The 14,942-nt window shown below is 35.4% G+C and overlaps 1 protein-coding gene across 1 annotated transcript in view; it reads left to right on the top strand.

Annotated features, from left to right (window-relative positions):
- The window catches only part of MICU2 (mitochondrial calcium uptake 2), a 134,207-nt gene that overhangs the window by 86,559 nt on the left and 32,706 nt on the right, over positions 1 to 14,942 (top strand). The window contains exons 7-8 of the mRNA XM_014837139.3: positions 4,939 to 5,004; positions 14,622 to 14,719. Coding sequence (XP_014692625.3) covers positions 4,939 to 5,004; positions 14,622 to 14,719 — 164 coding nt within the window. The remainder of the gene's footprint in view (positions 1 to 4,938; positions 5,005 to 14,621; positions 14,720 to 14,942) is intronic.

The raw sequence follows: 14,942 nt of genomic DNA, 5'->3' as shown, positions 1-14,942 counted from the left end.
CTTGACATTATCTGAAATTCTCTTATTTGTTCACTTGTTATCTCTAGCCCATTAGAATGTAAGTTCACTAAAAGCAAGGACATTATCTGTCCTTAACCATTATATTCCCAACACTTAGAACAGCACTTTCTTCGCATAATAGGCCCTTAGTACATTGCTGTCATAAATCAGCATCATGTACAGCCTTTTTAGAAAGTATTTTAGTAGATCAGAGAGACCTTTTGGTGTAAGAAAATACCTGGGTACAAAATGTTTATGATCTTTCAAATGAAACTGTTACTATAGAACTAAATATGCAACACTGTAATCTTCAAGTACACTAGAACCTACTATAACTCTCTCCCTGAGTTCAAACTGAAGTATTTTAGGTGAGATTCTGACATGACACACTTTATCTGGCACTAAACCCACTTGGATAGACTTTAGGACAGACACTTGTTCTAAATTTCATACCATATTGGAATAAGCCCAATATTGTAAGAAGCCTCCTAAAAAATTCTTATTTCAGTGAACGAATCCTTTTTGCCTTTTTTGTTTTATTTGTAACCATTTGATAATGACTGTGAAAATTATAACAACTATAATAAATGTCTTAAAAGAAAATTTTTGAATTTTCTACAAAAATTTATAATCATGAATAACATCTGTTATTTCTGTTTTTTAAATTATATGATAAATTTTGACTAATTTTCAGTACTTGATCTACCAAAACAAACAAAAATAACCAGTATTAGGAATGAAAATGAGCTATCATGACAGATCCTACAGTTGTCAGAAGGATAAAAATGGAATATTGTGAACAACTGATTCATATGTGACTGTAAATTTGATTTTTCAGATGAACTGGACAAATGGCTTAAAAAACAAAACTTACTAAAACTTAGCAAGAGATAGGATAGAAATCTGAATAGCTATTTATCAAAGGAATTGAATTTATCAAAAACTTTCCCACAAAGAAATCTCCAGGCCAAGATAGTTTCACTGGTGGTGCCAAATTTGTACAAACTCTTTCAGAAAATGAAAAAAAGGAACACTTCCCTCTCATGTTATGAGACCAGCATACCCCTGATAACTAAAACTTGGCAAAGATCTAACAAGAAAAGTCCATTATAGTCCAACTTTCCTCGTGAACAAAGATACAAAAATACTTAACCAGATAGAGCAAAATGTATCAAGCACTGTATAAAATAATACATTACAACCAAGTGAGATTCAGCCAAGGAATTCAAAATTTGTTTTATGGTTGAAAATCAATCAGTGCAATCCATCGTATTAACAGAATAAAAGAGAAGCCAACAGGAACATATCAGTACATGCAAGTCTGCTACTGCCCTTTAATCTGATAAAGGGCATTTACAAAAAATTTAAAGATAACATCATACGATAAGATGAAATACTGAATGCTTTCTCCTTAATATCAGAAAGAAGGCAAGGATGTCTTTTCTTACTACTTCTCTTCAACATTTTGCTGGAGATTCTAGTGATAATAGTAATGCAAGAAAAAAAAGAAATACTGGAAAGGGAGAAGTAAATCTGGCTTTATTCACAGACAACATGACTGTGTAGAAAATACTAGGGAACCAGAAACAAAATCAAAGCCTACTAGAACTGTAAGAGAATTTAGCAAGGTCTCAAGATAGAAGATCAGTATGGAGAAATCAATTGTATTAGTAGCAAGCAGTTGGAAAATGAAATGAAAATCACTTCTCCTTTGGATGGTATCAAATAACATAAAATAAATAGAAATAAATTTAACAAAAACATGCACTGAAAACTTCAGGCATTGCTGTTAGGAAATCAAGGAGGCCTCAATAAATGGAGAAATATGTCATGTTAATGGATTAGAAGATTCAGTAGTGTTAAGATGTCACTTCTTCCCAAGTTGCTCTAACGATTCAACTCGCTGAAGCAAAATCCCAGTAGGCTTTTTTTTTTTTTTTTTTAGATTGGCACCTGGGCTAAGAACTGTTGCCAATCTTTTTTTTTTTCTGCTTTATCTCCCCAAACCCCCCCTGTACACAGTTGTATATCTTAGTTGCCGGTCCTTCTAGTTGTGTGGGACGCTGCCTCAACGTGGCCTGATGAGCAGTGCCATGTCTGCGCCCAGGATCCAAACCCTGCGCCGCCACAGCAGAGCACTCGAACTTAACCACTCAGCCACGGAGCCGGACCCTAGGGTTTTTTTTTTTCCAATAGAAATTGAAAAGCTGGTTTTAAAGTGTGTATATAAAAGCAGAGAACCTGAAACAACCCAAATCAATCTTGAGAAACAAGAACAAATCTGGATAACTCACACTACCTGACTTCAAGACTTACTGCCCAGCTCCAGCAATGGTAACATTGTGCTAATTGACCTAAGGGTGGACAGGTAGATCAGTGGAAGATAATAAAGAATCCACACTTACATGGTCACTTAATTTTCAGTAAAGGCACCAAATCAGTTAATGGGAAAAGAAAAGTGTTTTCAACAAATGACGATAGAACAACTGGATAGGATATATTTATGGGAGAAAATTAGCCATAACCCCTGCCTCACCCCATATACAAAAAAGTATTTGAGATGGATTATAGATCTAAACATATAAACTAAAACCATTAATCTTCTAGGAAAAAACATAAGAGAATATCTTCAGAATCTAGGATAGGCAGAGTTTCTCAAGGCGCTAAAAGCAATAGCCATGAAAGGGGGAAAAAAAAACCTGACAAGTTAGTAATCTTTATCAAAATTAAAAACTTTTGTTCGTTCAAAGACCCGTTACAAAAATGAATAGGCAGACTTTAGGATGGGAGAAAGTATTTTCCAAACAGATATCTGACAGAGGACTTGTATCCAGAATATATAAAGAACTCTTACAACTTAATAGTTTAAAGAAAAGTAAATAATTAAAACTAGGCAAAAGACTACAACAAACACTTCACAAAAGAAAATGCACAAATGGATAATTAGCACTTGAAAAAGTACTCCACATGTCCACCAGGGAAATGCAAGTTAAAACCATGGTGAAATAGTTTATGAGACCTAACTGTTCCCCTCCTAGGTGTTTATCTGGAAGAAATGCTAAAACATATGTCCACCAAAAAAAAGAGCTGTACAAAGAAGTTTATGGCAGAGACGTGCTGTACAACATAGCGTGTGTAATTAACTACGGTGGTGTGCACCTAAATACTTGTTCAGAGGGTGTGTCTCATGCTAAGGATTCTTACCACGAAAAACAGAGAGAGGAGACATAAATCTTTTGGAGGTGATGGTTATGTTTCTTACCTTGATTGTGGTGCTGTATCACAGGTGTATGCATATGTCCAAACTCATCAAAATGTATACATTATTTTGTGCGATTTTTTGTATATTAAGTATACCTCAATAAAGCTGGAAAAGAGAAAGTTTATGGCAGCTTGATTCACAGTAGCCAAAAACTGGAGACAGTGCAAACATTCTATCAACAGGTGAATGGATAAATGGTGGTATTTTCATACACTGGGTTACAACTCAACAATAAATAGGAACAATTTACTGATATGTAAATAACATGGATAAATCTCAAAACCATTTTGATGCTGAGTGAAAGAAGGCAAACACAGAAGAATATTTGATTTGATATCATTTATTTGAATTTTCAAGTTAAGTGAAACTCATTTAGGTGGGAAAAAGTCGGAATTCTGATTCTGCCTCTGTGGGGATGCAGAGAGAAAGGATTGACTAGGAAGAGACAAAGAAACTCTAAGAAAAGGAAATGTTCTATTCTGTGATAGGATTATGGGTTACTCAGGTGTATCCATATGTCAAAATTGTATGGCTAAGATTTGTACACTTCAGTGTATGTAAATTTTTCTTGAAGAGCCATAAATAATAATTGAGAAGGAAACAAGGAGTGGGTAAAGTACAGGTGAACAAAGAATGGCAGAATACTGATAATTGTTGAAGCTGAATAATGTGTATATGATGTTTTATTATAGAATCATCTTTACTTTGCTATGTTTGAAATTTTCCGTAATAAAAATTTTAAAAGGAGGTGCAGTAAACAAAGGGAGAAATGTTTGAGTGTTGAACTTGGCATTATACTATTTGCTTGTGAGCTTAAAAAATAAAGGATAAAACAAATATAAAGCTTTTCAGCCTTTTTCCTTAAAATGAGTATGAGGGGGGGTATTGAAAAGTTTGAGGAATTTAGAGAACTAGAGATAAACCATTTGCCTAAAACAAACATATAGAAACAGCTAAATTTGAGATAATTAATTTGGACTTTAGTTGCAGCAATTTTCAAACTATTAACAAAGAAATAGCCTAGAAAAAAAAATGAGTGGAAGTTTGTCTTGTAATTGATTTGAATCCATAGTTTGAGATTTTGTCTACATTTAATTTTTTAAAAAACCTTTCTTTTTAAATTTGCTTTCCATGTGAGGACTGGTACACATGACTGAAAGGTAGGTAGGTTTTTTAATGAACTCAGTCTCAAGGTGCTATTGACAATTTTATAATTGATAGAAATGTAGATCTTTAAATTATTTTAATGCATGAAGGGAAAACATTCGTATATATAAGTAGCTTTTTAGGAGCTGTATACTTGAAAATGTGGCCATAAACTATCTGTGATACAAAAAATTATGAATAAAAATTCTCTTGAAGAATAAGGGCAATCATGAAGTTTTTATAGAGTGATGCTTTTAGAATGTGTATATGTGAAGTAAGCTAGCCTTCTTAGGAGAAAAAGTGATGCACATTGAAATAATAATAATGTTAATACTTATCTATTTCTACTTTGATTCTTACATGGTCTAAGAAAAAAATAACATTAGGAGTTATAATGCAGAAAGGATTTAAGTTAATATTTAACAAATAACTAGTATATGTTTTATAATAAAAACTTACCATCTGTTTTTTAGGTTGTTTTGAAAAATTCAGTAGACACACATCTAAATTCATGTTTGCAATCTTTTTAGCTGCAGAAGATCATAAGTAAACAAGATGACTTAAAGACGACAGTAGCTAATGAAACAGAATGCCAGGTATGTGCAAACAAACTAAATATTTCTAAATCCATGATATTTATAATAGCTTCTCTCTCTGGTTTGTTCAAATAAGTATTCTTAAATAGTTGGGGAAATTATAAGTAACAATTTTTCTAAATATTTTAAATAGATGTGCTACATTCACATAGTCCAGACTTCAAATGGTTCACAAGAGTATATATATAGGACGGAATTTTCCTCCCAGTCACCCAGTTCTGCTCCCTGAGCAATGAGTGCTGTCAGTTTCCTGTGTATTCTTTGAGAGATGTCATGCATATGTAAGGCTGTATGTATGTGTAAATAAGTAAATATATCTATATATTCTTCTTTGCATTTTTATACAAGCAGTAGCACACTATACATTGTTCCACACACTCCCACTTTTGCTTAATATATCTGAATATCTCATTCTTTTTAATGGCTTCATAGTAGTTTGTTGTCTGGATGTACCAGTTTATGTAACCATTCCCCTTTTGAAAGATAGATAACATATATCCAGTCTTTTGATAGTACAAATAATGCTGCAATTAATAATTCTATAATTATCTCATTTTGTATATATGTGAATATATCTGAGGGATAACTTCCCAGAAATTCAGTTACTGGGTCAAAAGGTATGAATATTTCCAAGGTTGTTGATAAATATTGGCAAATATCTTCTATAGAAAATGAACCAGTTTTCATTTCTGCCAGTAATGTATATCAACAAATTTTCTACTGATAATCTTTCAGTCAATTGTAATGCCACAATATGCTTTCAATTAGATTTTCTTAAATTTCCAAACCGTTTCATTTTTTAGAGTGTCTGCTTCATATTTTGCAAATTATTAAAATCACAATTCTTTGTATATTTCATTTCCTTTGAGCATTCCTATACTGGACTTCTTTTTCCCATATCCAAGTCCTTGAATGGTATTCCCTTATCCTAGATGAATAGGATATCCTATTCATACATATCCTTTGTGTTCTTATAAGAACCCTCTATGTCCAGTTTCATAATATCTCTCACACATTAGTATAATTGTTTGTCTGTCTTCCTCTGGAATATAAGCATCATACTTCTCCAGGGTTATATGAAGTTGGGGAACAGTCCACAAGGCCATCCTTACTTCTGATGCCAATTGCCAGTTCAAGGGTCCCTCAAGATCACCCTCAGGTTCGATGATTCGCTGGAAGGACTCATAGAACTTACTGAAAGTTGCTAGGTTCATGGTTATGATTTATTACAGTGAGAGGATACAGATTAAAATCAGCCGAGGGAAGAGACACGAGACAGAGTTCCAGAAAGTTCCACAGAGGTTCTAGTTGTCTTCTCCCAGTGGAGTTGTGATCAGTGCTAACTTTCCCAGCAATGATGTGTGACAATACACACAGAGTACTGCCAACGGGGGCCTGAGTGTCCAGAGATTTTATTGGGGTCAGCCATGTAAACCAGGTTGGCTGGCCATGTGGTTGACTTCAGGCTCCAGCCCTTCTGGAGGTCAACCTGATGCCTGTGACCCAAAGCCCCCACCCTAAATCTCATTGTTTGACTATCTGGTATGGCCAAAGGCCCCCAGGTGAAAAAAGACACTCTTCTGTTAGAGAGCCCCTGTTGGCAGCCTAAGGCAAAAGCCAGATCTCCATTTGGTAAGGTTAGTTCTGAATATCCAGGTTGTATCTCCAAAGCCTGGTAAAGCACCAGGCTTACTCTGCATGCTCGGTAATTATTTTTTAATGAATGAACAAATATCTAATCATGGATATAACATTTTCAACTGTTGACCTGAATTGGTCATTAAGATTGTTTCCATATAGTTGCTATTAGAAGTCATGCTGCAGTAAATAGCTAAACATGTACATTTAGGATAGAGTTCTAAAAGTGACATTGTTGGGTCAAAAGGCATGAGTACTTTCAAGGCTTTTGATTCATATTGCCAAACTGCCTTCTGGAAAGGTTATAACCATTTACAGTTCCACCAGCATTGAATAAGCATGCCCATCTCTTGGCAGTCTCTCCAGGTTTGGTATCTCTTTTTGTTTTGTTTTTTAATCTGTGCCACTTTGATAGGGGAAAGAATATCTGTTAGTCTTTTTTTAAGATAGTTATATAAACCATTTGTGTGTTTTATTTTATAAATTTTCCTTTTCTGTTCTTTGGGAATTTCTTTAGGTTTTTTTTCATGTTTGCTTTTAAGAGTAAGACAGTTAACCTAGTGTCTGTTAAAAATGTTGAAATATTTCTCAGATTTGTTTATGATGTTTTGGTTATATTTTATTTTTAATGTCATATTTATGTCTTTTAATTTTATTTATCTAATTAGTTTCATTTTTAAAAATGCTTTCCCCACATCTAAACCAGTTATAAATAGTAACCTGTGTTATCCTCTGATTTAATTGTGGTTTCATTCTTTACGTTTTGTTTTTTCATTCATCTGAAATTTGTTTCTTAAGTGCCTCCCTAGGAACATTACAGTACTTTACTTTTTTACTATTATAAATGGACTCTTTTTCCCTCAAGGGAAAAATTATTGCTCTTGACAGGAAGTCTATTTTATTTTTAATGTTTTTGTACCAGTCTGTCTTACTTAATTTTCTTATTATTTTGATTTTTTTTCTGTTGATTTTCTTGGTTGTCCTAAGTGTAAAATTATAGTATCTCTAATATTAATCTTAGTTTATTCCTTTATATATTGCACAAAATTACCCCAAAAATGTTAAATAATAGTGTTAATGGTAGGCATCCTAATCATATTCTGCCCGTAATGAGGCTACACCTAGTATTGAGAATATATCTAGTAATGAGATACTATCTAGTAATGAATATGCATTTAGTTTTGTGTTTTAGTATATTTCATGGGCATTTATATGGGAATCGAGAAAAAAAATCAGACATAACTACCTGCCCGTACTTGTATGGAAGTCCTAATAAAACATTTAAAATCCACATTTACAGCAACTAATTTATAAATTTACGAAGTAAAGTCTTTTAAGAATCAATAATGTAGAATTCATTAGCTCCATTAAAACCATCTTTTCCTCCCTATTAGCTAAAATCAAAATGATAGAGTAAAATACTGGCGACGCCATCCAGCAACCACCAGAAGGATGTATCTAACCTAATGTGCTGAGATCTGTCTTTCTCCCCCGGCCGGGGTTCTTGTTCATTTGTCTGTTTAGTAACTTGCCTGGACTAAATGTCCGAAACCTGTCTCCCCCACAGTGTGAGGCTGCAGTTGTTTCTCTTCAATTGTTTTTCTAGATTTTTATTTTAAGCCTGGCTTCCTAGGGGTCATCCCTGTGTCTGCATGGTTTAGTGTTTGGCCAGAGATTATGCTAACACACCAAGAGCTAATGAGGCTTCCCCCTCTTCTGATGGGTCTGTGTGAGGCTGGAGGCACGTTCACACTGCCAGCTCTTTTCAACTCTGCCACTGCGCACACCTGTGCCAGTTCTTTGAGCCCAACAATATGTGTGCAGCCGGAGCTGGTGTGAACCCTCTTGTGTGTGCAGCCACAACTTGGGATATGAGGAGAGCTCAGCAAGTCCTTTATGGCTGCCTCACCTCCTGAAACCACCTTTTAAATACCTGACCGTCCACCAGTCCTTTGCTTGCTCCAAACAGGCTTGCACCCTCAGTTAATGGAGCCACCAAGATTGCCAATTTAATGCTCCAGATCAAGTAAGCTCCGTTCATCAGCAGCAGGGAGACTCTGGTTTTGGACAGCCTGTCTCTCTCTGTAGAACTTGTACGAAGCTGGACAGGCAAGACCACAGACAGAGCACTGCTCAGTGTTTAGTAGTTAGCATGAAAAACGCTGCTTGGTTTGTCGTATACCGTTGGTCAAATTCCACAGCACTGAAATGGTTGTTTTTTGACCATTTTGTCCAGCTGTTTGCTTTTTGGGGAGAGAGTTTGTCAGCCTCACTATATCATGTGGAAGTCAGAAGGCAGTTACCATATTTTAATTGGTCAGTAGGTCTACACTGGCTTTTAATAAACATGGTAGTAAGTTCCAAAAGCAAATATTTTAGGTAAACCAACATATTTAATATATTTCATATAGTGTAAAATTTTACCTTTTAAAATAAATACCATACTATATACCAAAAGCATGAACTAGAGTGTATTTTGATGAGTCTTATATTAATGACACTGAGCATTTAATAATTAACTAGTTTTTAAGACATCAAAAATAAAGATTAATATTTTGAAGCCTCTACATGAAGAAACATGAGGAACATAAGAGAGAACATAAGAGAAGTTTGAAATAAATGTAAAGTCAGGCTTTATTCTTAGATAGGAATAGTGGGCATTGTAAAATGGCCAATTTCCACTAAATTAATCTATGAATTCAGTGCAATATCGGTTAAAACTCAACAACTGAGTACTTGGTTTTGTCTTTGTTTGGTGATAGTGGTCAGGGAGGAAGTGATTGTAGCCAGGAGGTATACAGAAACTTGGCAAGATGATTCTGAAGTTCATCTGGAAAAGTAAACATCAGAGAATAACCAAGAACATTCTGGAAAGTGCAAGTAATGAGAGGGACGGTCAAGTGGTATAATGAGAAATAGAACAGTCAAAATATAAACCCAAATATATACTGGCATCAGTATATAATATAGGTATCATTTTAAATCAGTAGGAAAAAAACTGCTCATCAAATTACTTTTCAGTAATCCAGAAACCTAGAAGTCATTCCCGACATCTCCTTACACTTCACATCCAGTTAGTAAGTCCTGTCTGGTCTACCTCTTAAATGTCTCTCAAATCTGTCCTTTTCCCTCCATTTCCACTCCCGTTACCTGATGAGGCCATCGTCATTTCTTGCGTGAGTTACTGCAGTAGCCTCCTGACTGATCGATCTCCCTGCCTCCACTCTTGTCTTGCTCTAATTCATTTTTCACATGAGATCCAGGAGACCCAAAAGCACAGATATGCTCTGACTCCCCTCGGCCTGAGGAATCCAGTCCTGGCTGTCTTCCAAGCTCCGGCTGTACCGCTTTTCTCTGCCCCATAGCATAGTGGTTAAGAACTCAGACTCAGAAGACCACCTAAGTTCAAATGCTGTGTCATCACTAAATAACTGTGTGGCCCTGGGCAAATTAATTTACGTCTCTTTGCATCTGCTTCCTCATTTGCAAAACGAGGATAATTGTAATCGGCCTCAGGTTATTTTGAGGATTAAATTAGTTAATACATTTTGATCTTTTAGAACTATGCTTGACACATAAGCAGTATATATTTGCTATTACACTTATTATTATTGCTTTCTATACCCCAGCCGTATCACACCGTGCTCTCTTGCACCTTCAGGCCTTTATACATGTTCCATGTGTCTTCTGAACAGAGGACAATAAGAAGTCTGAACACTTCTTATTTTCTGTTCAGACTTCAAGTCTCAGTTCAAATGGCATTTTCTCAGGGAAGCCTTGGCAGAGCTGGTAAGTGAGTCAGGCACTCTGTTAAATGCTCCCATAGTTCCTCATACTTCTTCCCAGGATTTTCATGCTTGTGATTACTCTTTTTAATAACTTGTATAATGCCCAATTATGCCACAGGAGCAGAAAACCATGAATCCCCAAAGCCTAATATAGTATCTGGCACATAATGGGCATTCACTACATCCATGTTGATGACTGATGGACTGACTGACTAAATAGTGCTGGGTGTGTGTCTCAATTCTTAGATCAAAGTAAATTCCAGAAGAATCAAAGATTTCAATGTCAAAAATAAAACCATGGAAGTAGTATAAGGATAAATACGGATAAATGTTTTTACGTTATTGAGAAGGTAGTTCTATTCCAAAAGCCATAAAGGAAAAATTGTGGTAAATTTGACCAGAGTTATTTTTTTAACAACTAACATCTCAATAGAAAAAATAGACAAAGGACATGAAGGGGCAGTTATCAGAAGACATACAAATGACTGATAAATGAATAATCAAAGAAATGCAAGTTGAAATAATAGTGATTTTTTTTATTGTTGTTTTTCCTACTAGATTTGGAAAGATAAAAAAATTGATAATCCTTTGTGTTATCTAAGGTATGAGGGAGTAGGCATTTTTACACCATTGGGCTAATGTAAATTGCAAAGATATCTAACAAAATTTAAGTGCAAACGCCATTTTTCCCAACAATTTCATTTCTTGGAATTTATTAATTACAAGTGCATAAAGATAAATGCGTAACAGTGTTTCTCACAGCAGTGTTTATAGTAAAAAGAATTTGGAATCAACCTAAATATCTAACAGTAGGAAATAAGTACATTCTAGTATAACAGGCAGCCTTGGCCAGCTCACATGTCCTATGTGGGATTTCCCTATTCTGAGGGGACATGGGCATATTCAGGCCTTTTCACTCTTTTCTGTGACAATACAAGAATGGGGGAAAAAAGAAATACATGTTAATAAAAAAGAAAGAAAGTAATATTGCTTGTTACACTGGAAAAATGTGTTTGTATGTTTGTCTGTATACACACACGCAAAATGGCCTATACAGTACAATAGCCATTAAAAATTATGGCAGATCTATATGTTATGAAAAGTGCTCTACTTTATAAAGAAAAAAACTGTTTCAAAACACATATATAATAATTGCATTTGCCTAAATCTCTTCAATAAGTGGTGCTGGGACAACTGGATACCCACATGCAAAAGAATGAAGTTGGATTCCTGCCTCACACCATATACCAAAATTAAATGAATCAAAGACTTTAAATATAAGAGCTAAACCTATAAAACTCTTTGAAGTGCTTCATCAAAGGGGAGAAGCTTCATGACATTGAATTTGGCAGTGATTTCTTAGATATGACACCAAAACTGAAGCAATGGAGAAAAACATGGATATTTTGGACTTCAAAATTAAAAACTTTTGCTCATCAAAGGACACTATCAAGACAGTGAAAAGACAAACTACAGAATGGGAAAAGATTCACAAATCATACATCTTATAAGAGTCTAGTAGCAGGACATATAAAGAACTACAACTCAACAGCAAAAAGACAAACAGCTGAATTGGAAACTGGGCAAAGGACTTGAATAAACATTTTCCCAAAGAGGATATATAAGTAGCCAACAAGCACATGAAAAGATACTCAGCATCATTAATCATTAGGGCAATGCAAATTAAATCCAGAGTGAGATGTCAAAACACACCTGTTCAAATGATTAAAATGCCGACAACCAAATTGCAAGGATGTAGAGAAACTGGATCGCTCATCCATTGCTGGTGTGAATGTAAAATGATAGTGCCACTTGTATACCATAATAAAACAGTCATTGCAGTCTTGGACAGCCATCCCAGAGAAATGAAAAACTCTGTTCACACACATTACCTGTACACGAATGTTTTTGGCAGCTTTATTTGTAATAGCCAGGAACTGGAAACAGCCAACACATCCTTCAACAGGTGAATGGTTAAACGGTGTTAATCCATACATGGAATACTCCTCTGCAATTAAAAGGAGCCAACTGTTAATACAGCAACAACTGAATATCCAGAGAATTATTCTGAATGAAAAATGACACTACCAAAAGGTTACATACTGTATGATTTCATTTTTATCACATTTTTTAAAACCAAACTATAGAAAAGGAGAGTTGATTAATGGTTGCCAGAGGGTAAAGAGAGGGTGGGGACAGGAGGGAAATCCATGTGGCTGTAAGAGAGCAACATGAAGGATACTTGCGATGAAGGAAATCTTCTGCATGTTGACTGTATTAAGTTGTAATAGTGTTTTTTGTGTTGCAAGATCTCACCTTTGGAGGAAACTAAGCAAAGGGTACAAGAGATCTTTCTGTATTCATTCTTTTTTTTTTTTTTAAGATTTTATTTTTTTCCTTTTTCTCCCCAAAGCCCCCCAATACATAGTTGTATATTCTTCGTTGTGGGTCCTTCTAGTTGTGGCATGTGGGACGCTGCCTCAGCGTGGTTTGATGAGCAGTGCCATGTCCGCGCCCAGGATTCGAACCAACGAAACACTGGGCCGCCTGCAGCGGAGCATGCGAACTTAACCACTCGGCCATGGGGCCAGCCCCTCTGTATTATTTCTTATAGTTGCATGTAAATCTAGGATTATCTCAAAATAGGAAAAAAAGTTAATATAAATAAAGGACTCATGGGGATATGTATTTGTTCCTTGAGTTTGTGTGTTCTTCTAGACTGGGTTTTTTGGGTCTTTTGCCTGATTTGTTCTCTTTCTATTTCTTGCTACAGTGCCTTTGCTTAGTTATCATGCCGTTTCTTTTGCTCGTGCTCATGCTTTGTCCAGACCTCCTCTTTGCTCTGATAGAGCATAAATGAAATTCTCCTTCATTCTCTTCCCAGCTTATCTGGAACAATTTATCTTTTTCCTTCTGAGCTGCACATATTGCATTTTGATCCCCTGTTCTGTAGACTAAAGGAGTCAGAGCAAGGGGAAAGAGAGTCCCCTAAATGTAGCCCTTGCTAAGTTCTGTTCACTCTTCTGTGATCCCATTAAATGTCCTGGATCACAGCCCTCTCCACCTCTCTAAGGTATACCCGACTCTATGGACTTCAGATTATTCCCTCAATTTAACCTAGTACCCTGAAAGATTCTAAGCCCTGGAAGCCCTCCCTCTGCTTCCATCCCACCAAGCTATATAGCAGCTTCTCTTGAGGTTTTTCCCTGGTTTATCCCAGGGCTGTCTTCTCACCCCACTAATCTACTTACAACTAAATTGAAGGTTTGATGAAGTTCTAATAATGTAATACAGTTATGCACCACATAATGACATTTCAGTCAAGGGCAGACCGCATATACAACTGTGGTCCCGTAAGATTCGTACTGTATAGTCTAGGTGTGTAGTAGGCTAAACCGTCTAGGTTTGTTGAAGTGCACTCTTTGACCTTTGCACAACAACAAAATCACCTAATGATGCGTTTCTCGGGATGTATCCCCATCATTAAGTGACACAAGACTGTAATCTCACCTGCTGCTGCTGTTTCTGAGAGGCAGGGTTAGGAGACGTGCTGGACCATCCAATACATGAATCTAGTGTTTCTTTCTCCAACTGCTCTTTTTCAAAATATTTGGTTTAATTTTGTACCTCCTTATGTTGTTTAGTTGCTGCTGATCATCTTTTTAACAGTTCTCTTTTGTTATTTTTGTTGTTTATTTTATTGGGGATTTGAAGGAGGAAGAATCTGCTTCACTCATTACCTTTAATAGAATTCTCACCAATTAATTTTATAATAAGGAAAAGCAAGTTTTTTTCAAGTATTTCTAACATTCAGCAAAAGCTCGAAGACTTTCCTGCTTTAATTCTTTCAGTCCTCCTTCATTAGAAAATGCCTAGAGATCACATTTTGAAATAACATTTATTTCTCTCTTCTAAGCTCTCTTTTTGGCCTGATTTAAGATTTTGTTTACTGCTTAAACCTATCTTAAGTATTTTGAGTATCTTAGCCCTCATTGTTTTTCTCCTGCGTGAGCAAAAAATGATTATAGAATGGTTATTCGAAATAACAGAATGGCCACCTCTCTTATTTCCACTTTTGTTGTTGTTGTTACAGGAATCTTTTGTGGATATTGTCCTGAGAGATCCAGGCTACAGGATCCATGTTTGTTCTTGGTTATAATTACTTGAAATTATTGTATCATTTTTTTATAGGAACCAAGAGTGAAAGAATCTGAAATTAACACAACCCTTCAGATACGTTTCTTTGGAAAAAGAGGAGAAAGAAAACTTCATTATAGAGAATTTCGAAGGTAAATGCAAATATTTTTATTCATTTAGGGAAATTTTAAAGGTAAGAAGTGAAGAAAACTGGATATTTGTTTCTCAGAACTACAGACCATAAAACTAAATACTATATATGGATCTATATAGTGTTTTGGGTTTTTTTGAGAACAAAACCTATGAAATATAAACCTAAGTTAGTCTTCTCAAAAATGTATCTAATGTATTATGAAAAACAATATCTGTTTTCTA

Source organism: Equus asinus, chromosome 11 (genome assembly GCF_041296235.1).
Source record: "Equus asinus isolate D_3611 breed Donkey chromosome 11, EquAss-T2T_v2, whole genome shotgun sequence".
Lineage (NCBI taxonomy): Eukaryota > Metazoa > Chordata > Mammalia > Perissodactyla > Equidae > Equus > Equus asinus.
This window is presented reverse-complemented; position numbering and strand designations above follow the sequence as displayed.